The sequence below is a fragment of the Gastrolobium bilobum genome, unplaced genomic scaffold (genome assembly GCF_033153095.1).
Source record: "Gastrolobium bilobum isolate Gb01-03AN ecotype WA unplaced genomic scaffold, APGP_CSIRO_Gbil_v1 utg54464, whole genome shotgun sequence".
In the NCBI taxonomy this organism is placed as follows: Eukaryota; Viridiplantae; Streptophyta; class Magnoliopsida; order Fabales; family Fabaceae; genus Gastrolobium; species Gastrolobium bilobum.
The window spans coordinates 78954-103027 of NW_026896005.1; the positions used below are offsets into that span (position 1 = coordinate 78954).

At 38.3% G+C, this 24074-nt stretch overlaps 2 protein-coding genes and 1 non-coding gene across 3 annotated transcripts; 2 read left to right on the forward strand and 1 right to left on the reverse strand.

Annotated features, from left to right (window-relative positions):
- Positions 1–9668: 9668 nt before the first annotated feature.
- LOC133297252 (small nucleolar RNA R71) lies at positions 9669–9775 on the reverse strand. Its single transcript, XR_009749617.1, has one exon. It is a non-coding gene; the product is annotated as a small nucleolar RNA R71 (small nucleolar RNA).
- Positions 9776–10940: 1165 nt separating this feature from the next.
- LOC133297240 (uncharacterized) lies at positions 10941–11564 on the forward strand. Its single transcript, XM_061496351.1, has one exon. The coding sequence runs from the start codon at positions 10941–10943 to the stop codon at positions 11562–11564; it is 624 nt and encodes a 207-aa protein (XP_061352335.1).
- A 4503-nt stretch (positions 11565–16067) lies between these two features.
- On the forward strand, positions 16068–16796 carry LOC133297241 (uncharacterized). The gene has a single exon (XM_061496352.1). The coding sequence runs from the start codon at positions 16068–16070 to the stop codon at positions 16794–16796; it is 729 nt and encodes a 242-aa protein (XP_061352336.1).
- Positions 16797–24074: the final 7278 nt, after the last annotated feature.

The following is a 24074-nucleotide window of genomic DNA, read 5'->3' on the forward strand; positions in this document are numbered from 1 at the left end:
GAGGGAGCAATCCGAAGTCGGCGAATCACGGTATATTGAAATTCAGAAAAGAGGAACCGAAGTCCTACCTTGGTAATTAAATCTCGATAAAAATAGAAGAAATGAGGTTCGTTCTCATCAGGACCCGCACATATCGGGTAATCACCGGTGGGGATGATATCAACTCCAGTGGGGTCTCCAACAGGAAGTTAGGATACCTCGGCAGGAGACATGGTTGACCTTTTGTTGAGAATTTCGAGAAGAACCCAGTTCTGGACGTCAGATTCCTCCATAACTACAGCCCTGGAACATGAAGGATGAAGGTCAGTATAAAAATCAACTAAATCTAACCTTGGACTACCGGGGTCGGATGGCAATGAGCATGGGCTCCAATAAAAAGGTAAAGAACTGTCAAAACTACTAACAAGATCAATAAACAACATTTGACATGAAGTCGAATCATTGAATAGGGTAGAAAGGGCTTTAGACATCAGAAAACCTAATCCAGACGAAGAACTAGAAGAGCTATCAGTGAGGCTAAGGGGAGGGATCCGATCTAAAATGGATCTCGGACCTGGAATAACCTGAGATGAGGGCAAAATGTAAGATAAGGGAATTGGATCACGATGGGAGCTTGACCTAGGAGGAACAGCGAGGTTCGAGACCGGAGAAGGTCCACCCCTACCAAAATTAAGCTGGGTTTGGTGTTCCCTACCTCCTCTCTGACCTCTCCCTCTCCTGCCACGCCCACCTCGAGAATTCCGACGACCTCCTCGATGGCTTCGAAGAAGCTGCTGAAGCTTCTCCTCCTCGGTGTACTCCTTACCATAAAACCAGTATTGAACGGCTCAAGGTAATCGTTTCACCATTTCTTCATTAATCTCCTTTCCATCACCTCACCCAACAGCCGAGCCAGAAGATGGACCAGGGGCATCCATAGTCAGCCCCAGAAGAGAAGAACTTTAAAATACTCAGGGGAATACGATGAAGGGGCGAAAACCAAGGTCCCTCCCCAATAGAAAACAGAGAAATAGAAAAATACTGAAAAGACTTACAACGCTACTCAAACCAACGACAAAAGGAGAAAAGGGGAGAGAAAATACCTGTTACAAGAAAGGAAGAAGGAATAGACAAACTGAGAAACCTCCAATGACCTTCGCAGCGAATAAAGACGAAGAAGTTAAAAGACACAGAAGAAAACACCAAAAACAAAAGCAAAGTGAAACCCTGCAAGTGAGACGAAGTGGAGAATTTAAAGTAAACTTTTGCTTCAGGCGCGAATACGAAAGGTTTACAAACGGTTAAGAAATTAAGGGCAAGGAAGTAAAATCACCCTTCCCACGCTTTCAATATGCGCAATTATGACCAACGGCGCACTGTCCACGATGCACGAACCTTCAATGGGCATGAAACAGTGGAGCTCTTAACCGTCAGGAATAAGCAAAGGGCCACATTGATAAGACAAGGGTCAGACACGGCCTTATTCGTGACATGATGTCCAAGAACTACATCGCGGCCAAATATGATAAAGGAGACCTCGGTAGAAATAACGCGAGGAAAAACTTTTCATGTCAAATCCATTACCCAACTGACATCTTCAATGTCGGAGTCACACCTCAATCAACATAACTCTGGAGGAGCAAAAATAATTGAGCTCGGCCAGATCGAGTCCAAGACAATACTTCAACACCCCGGCACTCCGAACTTCGCAATACCGAGCTGAGGGGCCACTGTTATGGATATATATCATATCCTAACTACCTACCTAAGAGATCATCAAAGGATAAAGATTCAACTATCCTAACAATATTAAACAACAAAGATACTCAGGATAGAATCCTTATCTCAACAGAAAGGAAGCTGAATCCTACTGCAACTGGGAGATCTACACATACCCTAGAGGTAACCCTTATAAATAAGAGGCTAAAGACCCCAGGTATACACTTTTTGACCTATTTACTAATTACTGCCAACACTGTGCATACACCCACGTCTCGGCTATAAGCCTATTGCTTGTGCGCAGTGATTGGGATACTGGCTATAAGCCAATTACGGTACCTACCTCTAAGGTATCTCTGAGCGCATACCATTCGGTATAGCAATACAGTCTTCTAGGACCTAACACGTTGATTGGCGGAAATTAACGATAAGAATTTGGTGTCAAATTTTAAAGTTTGACACCGATATCAAAAGATCATATTTATATATATATGAGTTTATCGTTCATCAAAGTTCCTTAAGATAAACTTTATCTCCGCCACTAAATTTTTACAATACTTATAATTTTGATTTCCCAATCTATTCTCTTTCTCGGAAACCCAATTAATACGGTTTAAATAATATCAAATATTTAAATTTATTAATGCAAGAAAATTATTATAATAACTGTTTGAGTATTATCAGACATCTAAATTTATTAATGTTTGAGAATTATTACAATTCTAATCTGGTTTGAGCATCACAATATTTGTACAGGGGACGACTCTTCCCATGATTATTTTTTTAGGGATCGAAAATTAAAATCTTTAATTAAAAAGAACAAACTCTTGCTACTTAAAGAATATATTATGTTGAATACCAATATATATATATATATATATATATATATATATTATATTTTGGTTAATTATTCATCAATTTATTTATGATACACGAATGTAGTTAAAACAAAATAAAAAATAATAGGAATATATGATATATGAAAGTCCTAAATATATCATAAAAACAAGCATTGACAAAATTTCCTAGTCTGAACTTTCTCAAAACTCAAATCTTGCCCCAAACCTCCACTTAGCTTAATGAGTCCGTACAAACAATTTTCTCACTTAATTTGTGAATAAAAGGATTCATCAATCCTATAGACGCCAAGACTCTTTCAATTTTAACTGTCTAAAATCCTAAGCTTTATAACTCTAAATCTCAACTATAAATGCAAAGTAATTGTTAAGTATTTATCATTTTTAAGATTACATTTATTGACATAAAACATTTAATTGAAAACCAATCATAAACAAATATTTGACAACCAATCTCAATTATAAATCCTGGTTTATTGGTAACTCCAAAGATAACCTTCCTTATCTGGTGACCAGTATCTGAGACTGGGGTAAGAAAAATCGAAAAATTGTCTTCATCCATGCTATTAGAGAAAAGAACATGTGTGCAGACTGGCTTGCGGGCCACTCTTCTACTGTCCTGGAGAATCTAGTGGTGTTTCAGGAAGCTTTGTCTGGATTAGGTCCTCTGCTGAGCCTAGACTCTATGTTTTAATTTCTTTTGTTTTTCTTTAGGCTTCGGCCCTCTTATATACTAAAATAAATAAATAAATAATTTGATGAACAATTAACCAAAATATAATATATTCATTTAAGTAGCAAAAGTTTGTTCTTTTTAATCAAAGATTTTAATTTTTGATCCCTAAAAAAAATAATCACGGGAAGAGTTGTCCCAAAAATAAATTGTAATATGATAATTATAATATTAATGAAGAGAACACTTTAAATCTCACATACATATATATAACCCAAATGTTATGGTGACTCTTTGATTTTGATGAGCTAATTTAATGACAAACAATAAAAAAACTAATGTAACAATACTTTTGTTCTGAATGGCCCCCGACCAGTTGGCCCATTAAGGCAAGCCCAAACCCCTCCTCTCATCCACTTCAGTCCTGCTGACCAAGGGTTACCAACCCTCCCTCCTTTCTGTCCCTACAGGATAGTGTCCCCAAGGTAAGACACCAAAATATGTTACGTTGGGATACTACCTCCCTCGGGTAGCGTCCCCATACCCCCTAAATAGGTGATTCATCTTTACAGCTACAGCAGCATTGACTGCAACCAGCATAGCAGGAACTACATTGTTGTCGCTGCAGCAATGTCAGGCGCCTCCCCAACAAGAGTTGACCCGACTCGCCCTCCCGTGTGAGCAGGGAAACCTCTCCCCTATAAATACCTCTCCATCACTAAGCAAGAAGGATTCATCTTATGTGTCGTTACCCTGCCAGTTTCTCAAGCCCTTGCTTCAACTCAACACACACACACACCCCTACTTACAGAGTTAGACTTCATACTTGGGACATCGTTGTATAGCTTGGTCTCTACCTCTACTAACAACAATACCCATATAGAGACATATATCCCCTTCAAGGGGCATAATGGGCTTGCGGTTCTCAATGATACATTGATATCGTCTGTGGGAATCGAACCCACGACCACAACCTCAAGGCCTTATCAAGAGAGATAGGCACTATCAGAGAAGACACCTTGGCGCTATGAGCTCCACCATTAGCATTTTCCTCAATGGTGAAGTTTACAATCTCGCCCTGAGTGACGGGAACCATATCAGATCTACCTAACACAGGAGAATCATCCTTCCTCGCCTGCTCAGACAATTTCGGTTTAACCCCCACCAACTTAGTCTTCTTCAACGGGGGGCATCCTTAGACCTAGACCTCTTCTGTCCGGAGTGAGCCTGCTCCGACTTTACAGGCCGCCCAGGAGTTTTCTCCACTGAAGAACCGTGAGCCCATCTTGCCCATCTTTGATGATAGGCCCCTTGGCTCTCTTCACCATTTCCTCTGTAGGAATATCAGCTGCATACCGAATCTTGACTTTCTTTTCTTGGGGCGTAGGCTCTTTCCCTTTGTTACTTTTCTTGTCCTTCTTCTCCACCTGGGAAGGAACGTATGGCACCCCGCCACTAACAATCCTAATTCGTGCAATAGCCTCACGAGCAGCCTTTAGCAAATTCATCGGCAAACTGTCAACTACAAAGAAAAGAAAAAAAACATAGAATATAAGTCAAAAATAGGGAAAAACAAAATGACTTCCAACAAACACCCCAGCAATCGCCATACCTCCATAGCGACCACCTTCTTAGTCAGCCACCGCCCCAAGGGTTTCTTAAAAGCTTCAAACCAGTCAGCCACATCTTTTTCCTCCCATGACAAAGTGTCATAACCAAATGAGTAGTGACCGGGCGAAATCTAATAGTTCCTCCTAGACCAGTATAACTTAATTTGGCTCTCCCTGCTTTCAGGATCCACAAAGAAAAGACTTTCGCCATTACCTAGCACAGGTCTCACCCAGAAAAAGTTCTCCCGCCAATTCTTATAGGAGTCGGCATAAATGGTAAATATTTCCTCCATATTTCCCCCCAGCTTGAGTGAAACCCAACCTCATTTCTTTCTCGTCGGAGAAACTTGAAAGCAGTAGAAAAATAGCTTCACGCTGCAGATCCACCCGAAGTACTGACATATGATCTAAAACACCCGGATAAAGCCCCAAGCGTTAGGATGAAGCTAAGAAGGAGCAACGTGCAAATGACGTAGCACGTCCAACTCTGCGCTGCCAAACGGTCAGATTGACGATCGCCTTGCCATACGTGGTCAGAGAATCCGACCGTAGTAACCTGGGAGGAGGAAGAGAGATAAGGTCAGAAGCCAAACACTTAAATCAACAACGTGGAACTGGTGCACTACACCCAGGGACAGACCACACCTCCCTTACTCCCTCTCCAGGTTCTAACTCAGCCACTTGTGCACAAAACACCTCCACTACCCCGCCAAACTACGAAAAGATCTAGGGACTAGTGGAATGTACCTGTTGGGTTCGAACTTGTTGGTTGCTTAATATATTCTTTGAAAGGACGTTCCTATTCCGTTCATCGAGAGAAAACACATTCGTTCTCTTGACTTCAACTCAAGTGCGCAAGTGCACGCATCAAGTAATAAATGAGACTATTAATGCCCAGATTATCGTTCCCACGAGGATAGAACTCTAAATTATACCTTAACTTATTTTATAAAGAATTAAAAATAAAAAGAAAAGACAGTATTTGAACTGTTTGGTCGAACGTTCCCTACTATCTTGACAACGTTCCTCAAGGATAGTAGGTTCAGTCTGACTTCAAACAACTCCTCGCGTCGTTATATATGAAATCTTTCTTGATGAGAAAAGGAACGAAAATATTCATTGGAGATTTGGTGTTGTTGTCACAAGATGTAATAAAGAAAATAACAATAGCATAATAATAATTTCGAGACAACAATATGGGTGGATAAAAACAGTTTTTAACACAAGGAACAGATCCACTGTTCCATTCTTAAATAGCTATATTCTCAACCCAAGACTTAACCCTTCTGAATTTGTTCATGTCTTTTCACTGCCAACTCTGATTCCTCACCTCATGGACTTTAATGGCTCACAAGTTTTCAAATTCCTATAGCTCCCTTGACTCCAACAGTTACTAAGTTCAGAACCTTCAGTGAACGATGTGGTTCCTTATTTCTAAGGCAACCAGTAGTGTTGTTTTCAGTACACTACCTTCCTCCTCTGATTAAGCTGTCTGAAATCCCTTCCTTATGGAAGTCCCTCCTCTGATATGCAATGAATATAGCATACTTAATCACAAAAATACAAAAGCTTCAGTGTAAAAGTTTTGAAAATAGTTCTTTAAGAACTTTGCAGCTTTTCTGTTCCACAAATAACTTAGCCCATGGCTATAACAATAAACATAATTATTCCAAACTGAAGTCCCACAGACCCGAGATTCAGTTCACGAATGGAAGAAAAGAAAAATAACAACTTATATTAATAAGAAACAAGTTAGGTTACAACAAAATAAAATGGAGAAGTATGGTTGCTGCTCGTGAGGAGTCTCAAATGGTGATATAGAATAGAGGAAGAGTATTGTCACTTAACTACTGCTAAACTATACTACTGAAAAGTAAAAACTACAAATAAAACTAAGTGATCTCTTCTTAAGAAATTCGATCGTTTCTTTGTGCTGGAACGTCCTATTTATAGGCAGAAGAGTGGGTGGAAAAACTTGTAATTTTCATTGAGTTGTTTTCTTGACTGCATGAAAGAGGCGGTGTGAACAGTGCTCAGAGGGACACAAGTTGCTGGATGAGATACTTATTGTTGAGATTTTCCTTTTCTTCTACACTCTTTATGCCTTGCTTTCCTCTTAGCCAATGGAAACTCTTTATTCTTTGTTGTACACGTTTCTTCCTGCTTGATTGCTGTAGCTCTTATGCTTTGTGGAAGCTTCTTTTTAACGTTACCTGCAAAGTGTACATAGAGATTGAGTTAGTGGAGCAGGTGTATTTAATGTTCCCATTATGTTCCCCTTTTTCTATATTTCTCAAATGATTACATCATCATCCGTTCCCCATTGTGTTTTTGTCACAAAGATATAAACACGTGTTTTTAATGCTGAAGTTGCTCATCAGATGAGGGAACGGATGGTATTTTTCCATCCAAATGGGCTTAGATGAGAACGAATTTTCGTCCCATCAGTACCCCCCAGCTGCGCTTAGGGCGACTGAAGCATTTGTAGGTGAGTTTACTATTTGTAAAGGGTGAGGCTGATATGTTAACTCCAAAGGGTGGTATCGAGGATCCTGGTTTATAGTGGACAATGGACGAATGATGCACCCTTTACCAAAGATGGATCGCTGTGAAGTCTGGCGACCTAAACTGAGCTTAAAACCATGGGACGAACGCCCAGCGGTACCAGAATGCCTCCCGCCCCGGGTGGTTTTACGACCACCCCTATGACCACCAGGAGGACCAGACCCCCCAACTTCTCCAGAATATGAAACCACAGGACCCAAAGCCCTTTTCGGCATAAGTGCTCGAATTTCCTCCTCACTAAAATCTACAAGTTCAGGAACCCTACCATGGGGCAAAGACTCTACCCCTAGTATCAGAGAACGACTACTACCAACACCACCAGAATTACCTCTACCATGGCTAGCAAGAAACGCTCGTATCGCCTCCCCAACACCATAACCATCAAAGGTGTCAAATGCCTCATCAAATTCCTCCTCCTTAACAGCCACCTCCAACTCACATAAAGCCTTCTCCGTTAACTCACTCAACTTAACCATCTCAAAGACAGAAACCCAGAATCCAAAGAAAACCCGAAAATAAAAGAAGAAATTAGAAAAAACACTGTACCTCAGCAAAAAGGGGCAAAGACAATCACAGGTCTCTCAACAACACTGATTTTCACCCTTCAATCACGTAAATGATTAACGAAGGAACCCAAAGAAAGCACAAAGCTTTTCTTCAGTTTGTCTACGAACGAACATGTCTAGACCAGGTTGAAAGAGAGGAAGAATGGAAGGATTATAAAACATAGTTCAGAAGAAGGATAATGGGAAGAGAAATCCCCGTTAAATAGGGTTTCAGGAGCGACACCCTAAGTTCACCCACCGTTCGATTTGAGCAACTGACTAGATGAGGGGCCCAACCATAATCTTGCCAATACCGGACACCCCTTACTTCACATTTAATGCGGCACATTCAACAACGTTAGGCTGGCATCATTACGAATTCCCGAGAATCGATGAGTTGCTCCCATTCAATGGGCAACATGTGTCCTCGAAACATGAGATGCTGCCAAACACATCACTCAGACCTCAAGTCGCCAAATGCATCACTCAGACTTCACACCGCCAGACGCATTGCCTAGACTTCAGAACGCTAGATGTGACCCTTGTGACATGGGATTATACACAACTGTGAACTCAACAAAGTCCAACCGCCCAACAAGAAGTAGTTTGGCAAACACTAAGTATGCCACCACGCCCCTCCAGACAGATGTAGTCGCCCTAAAGAATAACACTTTCCCGCCAAGAACACAAGAGCCTAGTCCAACACATTCATCTCGGCACCAGAGCTTCATTCGCTACCGAGCTGGGGGGGCTCCTATTCTGGATGGCCCCCAACCAGTTGGCCCATTAAGGTAGACCCAAAGCCTTCCTCTCATCTACGTCAGCCCTGCTGACCAAGGGTTACCAACCCTACCTCATTTCTCTCCCCCCGGGAAAGTGTCCCCAAGGTAAGACACCAAAAATGTCTTACGTTGAGATACTACCTCCCTCGGTAGCCTCCCCAGACCCCCTAATATAGGTGCTTTGATAAACCTTTGGCTTACCATGTTTTTATGCTAAATTCTACAAGAATTATATTGTAGATTGCATGGAATTCAAGGTTTTATATGATAAAATCATAAAGATTTGAAAATTGAGCTAATTTTTTGATATCTTGCATATTTTGAAAGTAAATCCACAAGATTTGGTGCTAAGAAGTGATCAAAGAATCATAACAAAAGATTTAAAGCTCAATCTAAACCAAAAGAAACCAATGCAAGCCCAGTCAGCCCAATCTGCAGGATCTTAAATAAAAACAGAAATAAATCAAGATTTGATTGGGAATTGATAGAGATTCATGGGGAGATTTGATGAAGAATTAAAAGATATGACTTCAAAGGTTATAAATAGGGAGCTTGGGGTCAATGGAATTGACTCATTCACAGACACACCATGGGAAATACACAAAGACCCAAAGGAGGAATCCTGTTGCGGAGCGTTGGAACACCGGGGAGCCAAGTCAACATCACACCAATAGAGGCTTGGGGAACTATTTTCATTCTTATTGCTTTTGAATTCAGTATGCCAGGCTAAGTTTTTATGTAGTTAGAGGTAGATGGAACTCAATTGAATCCTTATGTTTATGAATTAAATTGGCTCTGAATTCTTCTCTTTTTATATTTGAACCCTAAAAGATGATGCCAGAGGTTGGCTACAGTCACTACCTCAAGGAAGCATCACCAACTGGGATGATATAGCAGCCAAATTCTTAGCCCGGTTCTTTTCATCTTCAAAACGGGCTAAGCTTAAGGCTGATATCTCTGCTTTTGAACAGAAAGAGAGAGAATCTCTTTACGAAACATGGGCAGAGTTCAAGGGACTACTCAAGAAGTGTCCTCATCATGGGTTCAAGGCTTAGGAGAAAGGCCAAATTTTCTTTCAAGGGATGACGCCTAATACAAAAACCTTAGTTAATGCTGCAGCTGGAGGATCTTTGAAGACCAAAACTTCAGAGCAAGCATTGGAGTTACTTGAATTATTAGCTTCTCAGGAATTTGATAATGCTCAAGTGCCACAAAGGAGAGCATGGATCAAGAAGCTTGACGAGTATGATGCTTTGTTGGCACAGAATGAGCAGATGATATAGATGTATAAAAAGCAACAACATCAGTTAGATGCCCTTACCAAGCAATTTTCTTCTCAGCAGATTGCGTCGGTAGATACTCCTCCGATCAGTTATGGAATTTGTGCAAGTGCTCATGCTATAGAGGATTATGATTTTATGAGAGCACCAGAAACTACGGATGTAAATGGAATCTGGTACGATCAAAAGAACTAGAATAATTCGGGGAGGAACCCGTATGGGAATAACTACAATCAAGGGTGAAGGAATCAGAATCAGCATCCAGGGTTGAGTTACAAATCCAACCATCAAGTTAATCCTCCTCTCCCAGTGCAACCACCTTCTCTGCAACCAAGAAACACTTCTGAGTGGGAGATAGCTTTTGCCCAACTCTTAAAGATCACCTCTGATTATATACAAGGTGCAAATTCCTTCAGAGAGGATACTTCTGCTTTTATGCCACAAACTCGGACTTCATTCCGGAATCAAGAAGTATGTATCCGGAATCTGGAGACTAAGATAGGCCAGTTGTCAAGGCAGATTTATGAGAGAGCTCGGGGTACTTTTCCAAACAACACAATTGTCAATCCAAGGGAGAATTGCAACGTTATAACAACTAGGAGTGGAAAAATCATTCAACCTATAGAGAAGCCTTCTGAAGAAAAGGAAAGAGAGGCGGAACCTAATGTTCAAGAAGAGACGAAAGAAAAAGCAAAAGATACTACTGAAGTTGACAAAGACAATCCTAAAAAAGTTGAAAGGAAACTGTTTAAGTGGGAGAAGAAGAAAACTTTAGAAAGGAAAAACAAGCCTTTGGATCTCTCCCCATGTGCTCAAATCCCTTATCCTCAGAGATTTAAGTAAGAGATTCAGAAGCAGCAACATTCAAAGTTTCTAGACATATTTAGGAAGTTATAGATCAACAGTCCTTTCGCTGAAGCCTTAGAGAACATGCCCAATTATGCGGAGTTCATGAAGGATTTACTCTCTAGAAAGCACAAGTTGAAGGAGTGCGAAACAGTTACTTTAACTGAGGAGTGTAGTGCAATAATTCACAAAAAGCTTCCTCCTAAGCTCAAAGATCCGGGCAGCTTTAGCATCCCTATAGCTATTGGGAACATTGAAGGGGGTAAGGCACTGTGTGATCTTGGAGCTAGTATAAATCTGATGTCTTTCTCTATGTGTAAAGCTATGGGAATTCATGAGTTAAAGCCGACTACTGTCTCTCTACAGTTGGTCGATAGATCGATCAGAAGGCCAGACGGAGTGATAGAAGATGTGTTGTTCAAGATTGACAAGTTTATCTTCCCTACAGATTTTATAATTCTGAATATGGAAGAAGATGCAGAAATTCCTCTACTTCTTGGGAGACCATTCCTAGCCACCACAAGAGCAATGATCGATGTGGAGCAAGGGAAACTGATGCTGAGGATGAATGAAGAGACAGTCACCATTGATGTCTTCGAGTCAATGAAGCATCCATCTGATGGAGGAGACTGTTTCATGGTTGATATAATTCAAGAAGCAGTTGATGACACGATGAAAGAAGAGAGTTCTCCACTTGAGTTAGAGTAAATCAATGAGAAAGTTGAACTTGTTGATAAAGAAAAAGAACTAGTGGTGGAAGAGCTAGAGAAAAAGAAAGATGACATCCCTCTTGGAGCATCAAAGGTGGAGCTTAAGGAGTTACTCCAAATCTGAAATATGCTTTCCTTGGTGACAACTGTAAGAACCCGCACCATTAATTAAGGAATTTAATTAATAAATTATGAGAAAATAGGAAATGATTCCATAATTGACCCTAATAATTATTATGAGGCTTTAATAATTATAGTAAGTGGGTAATATTGCTGAAAGTCGCTTTTCGGAAGAAAAGTGCAGATACTGCTTCTGCTAGTCAGTATAAATGAGTATCGAAAAAGTATCCCGGAAAATTAAATTAAGTGCATGTTAATTACTAGAATAATATGTAGGACTTGTAAAATGAGTTTCAAGTCCAGATAATGAGAACTGGTGCTAGAAACCGGTACTGGCTTGGAAAAGCGCGTACCGGAAAGGTGCTCAGAAAATTATAAGAAAAATATGATAAATCTTAGAAAATTATGTAGTTTCATAATCCAAAGTTTGGGATTAAAATGCTAAGCGTAGCAATTAAAGTTAATACTGTGTGTTAATCTTTAAGTGGGCTATATATACCCTTATTAAGGGCACAAAACCCTAGAAAACAGTTTCTCTACGTGGGTGAGGGGCTAGTCAGCTGCTGGTTCCACTGTTACATTGCTTCACCACCATTTTGTGAGCTTTGTGACCTCTCTTGCTCCTTTTCTCTTCACTTTGTACCTTGGGTGAGTGGGAGAGATCATTGTGAGTGTGAAAGAAGCTCTTTTCTTGAGTGTGGTGGCTGTGTGGAGGCTGTTTGGAGTCTGGACTGCCTTGTGGAAGTGTGTGAGCTTCTTCCTTGAGTTGTTGGAGCTCCAAGGAGCAACCTTTGTGAAAAAAGGACCCTCCTTGGTGTGTATTTCCGTGTTCTGTGAGAGACAGAACCTTAGAGCTGTTGTGTGAGCTCCAAGAGCACCCTTTTTCTGAGTTTGAGATTTGGTAAGCTTCATCACCCTTGATCTTGAGTCTTTAAGCTTAAAAATGGAACCTTGATGCATGAAAAGGTTAAAAGATGATAACTTAACGTTGGGTAATGTCAAACACACCTAGAAATGTATGTTTAGGTGTTTAAAATCGATAAAAACCCAACCTTGGATGGATATCTTCACGAAAATGCAGAACTGCATTCTGTCGTGAAATATCCGGATATCTGCCCGATGAATATCCGGATATGTGATATCCGGATATGGGGTTTTGGATATCCGGATATGGGATTTTGGATATCCGGATATTGGATATCCGGATATGCACAGTGAGATATCCGGATATGGTCCCGAGGAATATCCGGATATTCTGGGATTTCGAAGAACAGTAGCTGTGCTGTGAGGACAGTAGGCTATTGGGGGTTTGTGGACCCTAGATTGATGAAGTTGAACTTCTGTTTTAATTAAACTAAGTCAGAATCAAGTGATTAAGGGCTTATGGCTTGGTGAGAAGCCTTAAGACATAAAGCATAATGAAAAGGCGTTGTCTTTAATTTGTATGCATGTGGTACATGTTATTGATTTATATTTGGTCCATATCAGATTGTGATCTGCTGTGATTGGACTTTGAGCTTGTGGCATTGGATAGCTAGCTTAGAGGTAAGCTTCCGTGTTCTCGGTTTAGCCATGTTGTGGTTCCACCATGTCCCATGGGGGTATGGTTTATGCATGTTGTGTATATGCTTTTGGATATTTGATATGTTGATTGAACTTTACATGTAATGGCTTTTAATATGCATGTGTTGTTTCATCTTGACGGGAAGCCTGAGTATGTAGCGCCATACAAGACGGTGTACTGGGGTGAATGCAAGTGGTACTTGCACGGTGTGTAGGTGATAGACGTATACCTGCACTGTCTCTGGCCAGTAGATTAGAATTGACACACATGACATGATTATCTGCTGCATTGCATTGTTTTAGAAAAGATAAATGATAAACTGCTTTTGAACTTATATTGCACATGTAAGTGAGCTTGGGGTGGAAGATCCTTGAGGACTCACTGACTTACTGAGATTTCTAGATTAGAGATCTTACCCCACGTTTGGGGAATGCTTATTTCAGGATCAGGTAGTATGGGTACTGATGCCTCAGGCGGCAGGAGGTCGGAGCTTAGCTGATTATGTTTTACTGCTTTATGTTAGCATGACTGGATTGGGATGCTGTTTATGTTTTCCGCTATTTATGATATGTTGTTGCTGAGACTGATGTTGGGCATGTTTCCTTATTTGAGTGAGCATGGAGATTGTCCATGACACTTTCTGTTAGTACTTTTAATTGGAGTTGTATAAACTGTTAGATGGTCCGGTCTACTTTGTTGTAGTCCCGTGACTAGAGCCACACTTATATTATCTATGTTATGAGGTATTTCAGTTAGCTGTTTTATTGCAATTACATACAGGAGATGTTTTATTAATTGATTATTAAGCAAGTTGGTAATGTTAATGGCATCATAATTGAAAAGAAAAAGTAATTCCGCATTTTTAATTAAGCGCAACTTAATACGATATTATGATAACATTACCGGATATATACGGGGTGTTACAACAACAACACTTATCCAGTCATCATCAATGTGGAATTGACAACCATGGAAGAAGAAAAGCTTCTCAAGGTGTTGAAGAAGCACAAGGCTGCCATAGAATGGTCCTTCTCCGATTTAAAAGGTATAAATCCTTCCTTTTGTACTCATAAAATTCTAATGGAAGATGATATTAAACCTGTTAGGCAGCCGCAAAGGAGACTCAATCCAACCATGAAAAAGGTTGTGAGGAAAGAGGTAGTTAAACTGTTAGATGCAGGAATGATCTATACTATATTTGATAGTGCATGGGTAAGTCCAGTACAAACTGTACCCAAGAAAGGTGGAGTCACTGTGGTAAGAAACGAGAACAATGAGTTGATTCCAACAAGGACATTCACCGGGTGGAGGATGTGTGTTGCTTATAGAAGATTAAATGCAGCCACTAGAAAGGACCACTTTCCTATTCCTTTCTTGGACCAAATGTTATAGAGACTAGCTGGCCATGTTTTCTACTGCTTTCTAGATGGGTACTCGGGTTACAATCAAATAGCAGTAACTCCAGAAGATCAAGAGAAGACAACATTCACATGCCCTTACGGAGTCTTCGCTTACCGGAGGATGCCTATCGGTCCATGCAACGCTCTGGTAACTTTTCAAAGTTGTATGCTTTCTATCTTTTCTGATATGATTGAGAAATATATTGAGATCTTCATGGATGATTTTTCTGTTTTTAGCCCCTCTTTTGACACTTGTTTAGAAAATTTGTCATGTGTTTTACAAAGATGTCAAGAGAGTAACCTTGTTTTAAACTGGGGGAAATGCCACTTCATGGTAAAAGATGGCATAGTTCTAGGATATAAAGTGTCCAAAGATGGTATAGAAGTTGATAGAGCTAAAATATCTTTTATTGAGAAACTTCCCCCTCCCTCTAATATTAAAGGTATTCGAAGTTTTCTCGGTCATGCAGGTTTTTACAGGCGCTTTATCAAAGACTTTTCCAAGATAGCAAAGCCACTATGCAAGCTGTTGGTCAAGGATGAAGAATTCAACTTCACAGAAGAGTGTTTGGTTACATTTAACATTTTAAAAGATAGATTGACCACTGCACCTATAATCACTGCACCAGATTTTTCTTTACCTTTTGAATTAATGTGTGATGCTAGTGATATGCCATAGGAGCTGTCTTAGGACAAAGAAAAGATAAACTTTTGCATGTGATTTACTATGCTAGTAAAATTCTTAATGATGCACAATTAAATTATGCTACCATTGAAAAAGAATTACTAGCGGTTGTCTATGCATTTGATAAATTTAGACCGTACTTACTTGGGTCTAAAGTAATTGTTTACACTGATCATGGTGCTTTAAAGTATTTGTTGAATAAGCAAGATGCAAAACCACGACTGCTCAGATGGATGCTGCTCCTTCAAGAGTTTGAAGTTGAGATCAGAGATAAGAAAGGCATGGAAAACTTAGTGGCTGGTCATCTCTCGAGGATCCAAGAAAAAGATCTTCAAGATGGACCTGAAGTTAAGATCATAGAAGAATTTCCTGACGAGCAAATTTTGGCAATCAAGGATATCTCAGATCTGCAAACCGAGAAAGTGCTGAACGTTAGCACACCTCCATGGTTCTCAGATTTCGTGAACTTCAAAGCAACATGGAAAATTCCAGTAGACTTCATATGGCAACAAAGGAAGAAGTTTCTGCATGATGTCAAGAAATACCTATGGGATGAGCCCTTCTTTTTCTATAGATGTGCTGATGGAGTAATAAGAACGTGCATTCCAGAAGAAGAGATGAAGGACATCTTATGACAATGCCATGCTTCAAGCTACGACGGATATTTTGCGGGAGAAAGAACAACCGCAAAGGTATTGATGAGTGGCTTCTACTGGCCAACACTCTACAAGGATGCAAGGAAGTTTGTTGAAGCTTGTGATAGATGTCAGAGAATGGAGAATATCTCCAGAAGACATGAAATACCCTTCAACAACATATTGGAGGTTGAAATCTTCGATGTGTGGGGAATTAATTTCATGGGACCTTTTTCCCCATCTTATGGCAACAAATACATCCTTGTTTCGGTGGATTACATCTCTAAGTGCGTGGAGCAAATTATATTTAACGATTCTCGGGGTAGTCATTGCCTTCCTCAAGAGGAATATATTCGTCCGGTACAGAGTACCGCGAGCAATTATAAGTGACGGAGGAACGCACTTTGACAACAGACAAGTGGAGTATGTGCTGGCTAAATGCAGAGTGAAACACAAGATCGCCACGCCTTATCATCCGCAAACAAGTGGGCAAGTGGAAATTTCCAACCGAGAGCTGAAGAGTATCTTGGAAAAGACGGTTGGGAGTTCCAGAAGAGACTGGTCCAAAAATCTCGATGACGCACTATGGGCATACCAGACTGCATTCAAAACTCCGATTGGTATGTCTCCTTTCCAATTATTGTTCGGAAAGGCTTGTCATTTACTAGTGGAGCTAGAGCATAGAGCCTTATGGGCGATCAAGTACTTGAACTTTGACTCCAAGACTGCAGCTGAGAAGAGACTTCTTCAATTGGATGAGCTCGATGAATTCAGATTATCCGCATATGAAAACACAAGTTTATACAAGGAGAAAACGAAGAAGTGACATGACAAGAAGATCCTGCCTCGAGACTTCAAGGTAGGATAACAAGTGTTACTTTTCAATTCTCGTCTGCGTCTCTTTCTTGGAAAATTGAAGTCCAGATGGTCGGGACCGTTCACTGTGAAGAACATAAAATCATATGAAGCAGTGGAAATCAGTCATCTGGATTCCTATAGGACCTTCACAGTCAATGGCAAGCGATTGAAATTATATATTGGAGGAGAAACTGACAGGGGAACAACCACTGTTGCCCTTGTAGAGATAACATGAGTCAGGTACGTCAGGCTCGTGACGTTAAACAAGCGCTAATGGGTAGGCAAACCCATAATTTACTGTTTTATTTTAAATTTCATTTTATTTAACTTTGAATTCAATTAAAGAAAATAAAAATAGGAAAGATAGAGACTAAGGTGATCAAGTGATAGTTGAAAAAGAGGAACACCAACTGTTGGAGGGTCAGATCCGTCAGTAGAGAGTTGACTAACTGCTTGGAGACTCAGGTGGGATTCATCTGGCGCAGGAACCGGTATATGCAGAGGAGGAAACTTGATTATCAGGTGTACATGAGCTCGCAGATGGCATATCTCTGCATCAACCGGCCCGATGGACCACCAGCCTTCCAACCCGAGCCTTATGATGGATCCGAGGAGGAGGATGCCTATGACGCTGCACTGAGAGGGATCAACACATTTTCAACCACTGAGGGACATGATGATGATGATGATGCTGGAGAGGATACCGTCATGACACCCGCCATTGTGCGAGATGCAGAGGACGAGGAGCTTGAAGACTGATCACTTTAGTTATTTTCATGTTTTATTTAAGTTTTCTTTTATTTGAGATTATTATTGTTTTTTTATGATATGAGATAACCCTGTGATGCAGTATGGTATTTCAGCACTGATGACTGATAGTTTTGATTGATGTTGTTGCAGAGGAATCCACTAGTTCCTAACTCTCAACGCGATTATTTTTTTAGATTTAAATCAGTTGCTGGGGACAACAACATTTAAATCTGGGAATGAGAAACACGTAGTTCATCAGGTGGTATTGCTAAATGAACCGGAGAAACTGCATGAGTATACACGGAACATCCGGCTACTACAGGGAACTATCTCAACCTTTTTCTTTTCCTTAATGCAACATTTGTTTTAGAAACTGAAATTTTTTTTTTTTTAGAGTTTTAAGTAATAAAAACCCCAATCCATTGTTTTGTGAAAATCTAAAAGTTTTACTCAGTGCTTTTAAATGGAAGATTGGTAGGAAATTTGATCAGTGATTTGATCCAGAGCATGATGATGCACCTTCTTAATTTTTCATAATGAGCATCAATCTAATAATTTTCATGATTCATTGAATATTCTCTTTAGTGATGAATTTTTTTAAGATAAAGAATAGGGGAATTCCTGTGCATCCCACTATATGAAAGACTCTAGAACTTGCTTTGTTTCTTGCTTGAATTGGTATGTGATATATTCTATGGATATGATTGAGACATGTTCTTTCTTTAAAATAGATGGCCAAATAGCCAACCATTGCTGACATTCCATAGTTAAACCCTTTTGAGCCTAGGCCTGTTTATTCTTTGAAAACCTATGAAGATGAACAAGCCACTTTCCATATAAATCCTCACATTATTTGAGATTAACTTTCAGATTTGAATTGAGGAACGGGTGATAATTAATTGATTACATAAGTTGTGATGTATGGGAGTACAGGGAAGAAAGGCAAAAGCTAAGGAAGTAAGGTTGGTTAGAATGAAAAAGAAACAAAGAAAAGGAAAATTACTCAGAAAGAGGAAAAAGAAAAGAAGTGAAAAGAAATAAGAAAACTTGTTATAAGAAAAGAGAACGACAAACAAGAGAAAAGTTCAAAAGAAAAAGAAGAAGAATGGACCAAAAAGAAGGAGAAAGTTATTTACAAATTGTTAAACGATTGCACCTATTCCTCTTTGAATTTGGATTTTAATCGTGGAACTCATTCTCTAAATTTTTCCTTCCTTTAGCCAGGCCAAGTTACAACCTGAGTAAAGGCCTTTTGATCTGTTGGATATGTCACAATAACTGTGGAGAGCGAGAATATAAGAAAGCCTATGGTAGTGTTGATTCAGTGGGATACGAGTGAAACACCAACCCTCTAAACAGTTGAGTGTGAGTGAATTTAATTCCTAGTGAGGGAGTGTTTCAGGAAATTTTCCTTATTCTTGATCTTAAGAAATTTTGTTGCAACTTTTAACTGATGAATTATGAATCTTGTTGATTGATGTATCATTCCTTAGAGTCTGAATGCTCTGTAATCATGTCTCTGATTGAGTCATTCCTGTCAAAATTCCATGCAATTGAGGATTCCTACTCCCTATTCCCTTAGTTTTATTCTGATTGATTGCTGAGGACATCAATATTCAAATCTGGGAATATTTGATAAACCCTTGGCTTACCATGTTTTTATGCTAAATTCTACAAGAATTATATGGTAGATTGCATGGAATTCAAGGTGTTATATGATAAAATCATAAAGATTTGAAAATTGAGCTAGTGTTTTGATATCTTGCATATTTTGAAGGTAAATCTACAAGATTTGGTGCTAAGAAGTGATCAAAGAATCATAACAAAAGATTTGAAGCTCAATCTGAACCAAAAGAAACCAATCCAAGCCCAGTCTGCAGGATCTTAAATAAAAACAGAAACAAATCAAGATTTGATTGAGAATTGATAAATATTCATGGGGAGATTTGATGAAGAATTAAAAGATATGACTTCAAAAGCTATAAATAGGGAACTTGGGGTCAATGGAATTGACTCATTCACAGACACACCACGGGAAATACACAGAGACCCAAACGAGGAATCCTGTTGCGGAACGTTGGAGTACTGGGGAGCCAAGTCAACATCACACCAATAGAGGCTTGGGGAACTATTTTCTTTATTATTGCTTTTGAATTCCGTATGCTAGGCTAAGTTTTTCTGTAGTTAGGGGTAGATGGAACCCAATTGAACCCAATTGAATCCTTATGTTTATGAATTAAATTGTCTCTGAATTCTTCTCTTTTTATATTTGAATAGATTTATCTGTCTTTAATACTTTCTATGAGTTTGCTCCTTAAAGATTGATTTAGGGGAATTGTATAACAATAGGAATGTTGGTGCATGAACCCTGATTTGAAAAATTTATCACAATCCTTGTGATCTAGGGATAGTCATAGGGCAATTGTGCAATCATTAAATTCTTGATCTTAATGCATGTTTTCTTGGAGAATAATCGGGGAACTAGAATTCTTTCAAGATCACATAGATTTAGGGTAACAAGGAATTGAACCCTAATTAACTTAGAAAGAATTGATTGGCATTATATTAAGAGCAGATTCTTGACAGTTTAATTCATAGCATATAGAGGAGATTGGGGGAAGTCAAAACCCTAACTACGCTTGTTTTTAATCTTTAAATCAATTATCTTTCCAATTGCTTTTTAATTTTGAATTTTAATTTGCATGTTATTAATTGTTTTCTTTTTAATTTCAATTTTCTTCATCTAAATATTGATTGTCCAACTAAACTGCAATTACTGAACTAGTGTTCGAAACCCAATCCTCGTGGGAACGATCTCGTACTCCGGTACACTTTTATTACTTAACGACCGGTGCATTTGCTGAGTCGCAACATGCTTCCTCTCCACAGCTACAGCAGCAGTGACTGCCACCAACATAGCAGGAACTACATTGTTGTTGTTGCAGTAATGTCAGGCGCCCATAGCACTCTCCAAGAAGAGTTGACCCAGCTCGCCCTTCCATGTGAGGAGGGCAACCTCTCCCCCTATAAGTACCCCTCTATCACCAGGCAAGAAGGATTCATCTTATGTGCCATTACCCTGTCAGTTTCTTAAGCCCGTGCCTCAACTCAACACACACACACCCCTATTTACATAGTTAGACTTTATACTTGGGACGTCGTTGTATAGCTTGGTCTCTATGTCTGCTAACAACGATACCCATATAGAGACATATATCCCCCTCAAGGGAACATAACGGGGTCTCGACTCTCAACGGTACAACCTTAATTTTTAGAAGATCAAATTCAGGTTTTTTCTTTCTTTTCTTTCTTTTTAACATTGTCCTTCGAATAATTTATTCGCGATGCGTCATCATAACAAATGGCTATTTTGTCAAAAACATTGGTCACTTATTTTTTATTAAAAAAAAATCCTTTTTTTTATCAATTATTTTAATGTAAAAGATGTTATATGAATGAGAATTATAAAATAATAATAATAATAACATCATTAGACAAAAACAAAGTTTCTAGAAACAACGAAAAAATTTGCTTCATGAATTTTTTATTCTAATAACATAATTAAAAATTAACGTGACATAACTTGAGATAGCAGGCCCACTAAGTATTAGAGAAATTATCAATACATGAAGCCTCTAATACATAATAAGGGATAATCACATAATTTAATGAACCAAAAATTGATACAAAAAAGTCATAATTTCAGCCAAAAAAAAAAATGACGTAATGAGGCCGATGCCTCGTGTGTTTTGAAGGCACTTTTAAAATTTTCGACATTCTATATTTAGCAAACAAATATTTATTTTTGAACATTTTCTAATAATGCCCTAAATAATGATATTTTTATTTATCAGCATGCTTAGCTAAAGTTCCCGAAAACACAACACATATTTTAAAGTTATTCTTATTGGCCCTTAATCTCTATTGTTTCAATATATTTGCTTCTGATAAGTGACTAACATTAAATTCACTTAACAAATCTAGTTCATAGTCCATTTTTAATTAATAGTATACCTTATCCCATTCCCAACAAACCAACGATGTATTTCAAGTTAATACTTAATCAATATGCAGCAATTGATTGTGATTATTCATAGCAAGGAAGCCTATTAAATTGAAAGGGATATTGAAAGTTGGGAGAGGCTGTATCCCACTGCTACAGAAAGTGACTATTCATCCCATAAGGCTTTTACAACAACATTCCCACATGGGTTTGTTCCGGAGGTTCTCCATGTGGATTTTGATCGAACACCTGTGATTGTGTATGACACAAGAAAAAATTCAGAAGAGAGAAAATAGATCAGAACTCAGAAGTAGATAGAGAGAAAAAAAAAAAGGAGAGGGAAAAGTTACCAAACTTTTTCCTGTATTTCTTATATGCCCCTTTGGCTATTACAAGGAAATTAGTTCCATTACATGAAATCGTAAACTGCAAGGAAATTACAGAAATTAAATTGAAACTAATGTGTTGATAAATTCTAATTTCTAGTAGGGTTATTATCCCCCTAACTAGTCCATGATAAAATCTTCAAAAACGTTTGGGCTCACGTATCTCCCCTTTTTTTATATGGCTTTAATATTTATTAGGTTGTTGGAGGTAAATTTTATTTCCTACATATCCATAAAAGTGTGTGGAGTCCATATGGACTCATGTGAGGAAGAGAGAGAAAGAGAAAATATAGGCCTCACGTACTTTTATTTGTGCATATGAGATAAATTTATCTTCTACAATATGTTAAATAATAAACCCTTTATCCTTTTAAATGACACAATTTACATTCTTTCACTTTCACAAAACAATTTACATTCTTTCACTTTCACAAAGAGGTGAGACCCACACCTTTATATTTTTTTGTCAATTCTCTCTCCTCCTTTATCTATCTCTTTCTCTCTCTTAAAATGATACAACTTTACATACTTTAAAATGACACACACTTTTTCCATATATATATATATATATATATATATATATATATATATATAGGAGAGAGTTCTTTTGACTCCAAAGTAAGATTTAGAAGTCTTACTCCCTATCTCAGCCGTTGATGGACGAAAATCAATAGTTATTATTTGTAGTGAAATTGATAATTAATTAATTAATATTGTCTTCCTAAATGGATCCTTATCTACCGAGAATACATAGTATAATTTATAAAAATTTATAAAAAAATTTATAAACGGATTCTTCTCCGTATATATTTGTAAATAGTACCGTAATTTATTCATCATGTTATAATTATTAATATATTTTATATGTATACCAAGAATAAGTTGAATAAGCCGCCGTGTTAACTTTAACAGTCTGTACATGATAATAAAGAAATGAAATTAGTTACATCAAGTTTCCAAGATAAACAGAAAGCAAGAAAACATGAACCTGAAAACAGATGTGGTTTGTACGGGGTTCTGTTCATTATTCTATGACCATTTTCCATTATTATGGTAGTACAAGAGGGCCAATTTTTATTTTTATTTTTAGTAAGTACAAGTGGGCCAATTTAACTTATTCTTACAAGCAATATACAATGGTTGTGGTTACCAATTCCTATTTTAATTGAAAATAAATATCAAGACTTCATCAAAGTATGCTTTTTAAATGCCATATGCAACCACTAAAGAGTACAAAAATTCCCACTAGTCTCAACGTGTTTGGTTCAAGTTTTTGGAGAGGATTACCGGTAATCCTTCTTTGGTAAATGTAATTATCACGTTTGGTAGAAGAAATAAATTACGATTCCCAGATATCCAAGGATTACCGGTAATTTGATTTATAAAGAAAAGTCACTATTCAGATTATCAAAAATAATATGGTAATTTGGAATACCAAGTAAAGGGAAAGCACAACAATAAATTTTGAGACAAAAATACCCCAATACACATAAAAATCTAGACCCAATCTATCAATTACAAAAGTAAAAATAGTTTGGGGTTATTTTTGTAAAATAACCTCATATTCCAAGTCATATTTCGTTCTAAACCAAATATGGAATCAGTAATTTTTACCCAGTATTCCCGGTAATATTTTGGCGAACCAAACACATCTTTCGTAAGATTCCAAGTAAACTCAATTTCTACTGAATTTCCATTAATCATGATTCCCGGTCACCAAAAAATTTCTCGTGTACCAAACACACCCATAGTATCACTCTTTTACCAGAAATGATAAGGATGTATTTATCTAATATAAAAGAGTTATAGTTGAGCCGGAAGAGAAGTTTTCAACGGCATACAACTTCAACTACGACCTATTCTTTTTTCACAAAGTGAACCCTTCATCTCATCTCTTTCAAAATGATAAGTTTCCCATCCTATAAATGCATACGCTTGAGCACAAGTTCTCTCCATCTCCTCCTTAATTAGTAGCCAACAACACACAATCTCTCTCTCTCTCTTCCTTGTCCTGTCCTTAAATTAGTTATAACATTATTCAATCTTTTTAACCATAAATAATATTTGTGCTGAGTTTCCTACTGCCATTTAGCAATCAAAACAGAAT

Excerpts from the sequence above, each read along its gene's own strand:
- LOC133297240 (XM_061496351.1), top strand. The coding sequence starts at position 10,941 with ATGCCCAATTATGCGGAGTTCATGAAGGATTTACTCTCTAGAAAGCAC.
- LOC133297241 (XM_061496352.1), top strand. The coding sequence starts at position 16,068 with ATGCAAGGAAGTTTGTTGAAGCTTGTGATAGATGTCAGAGAATGGAGA.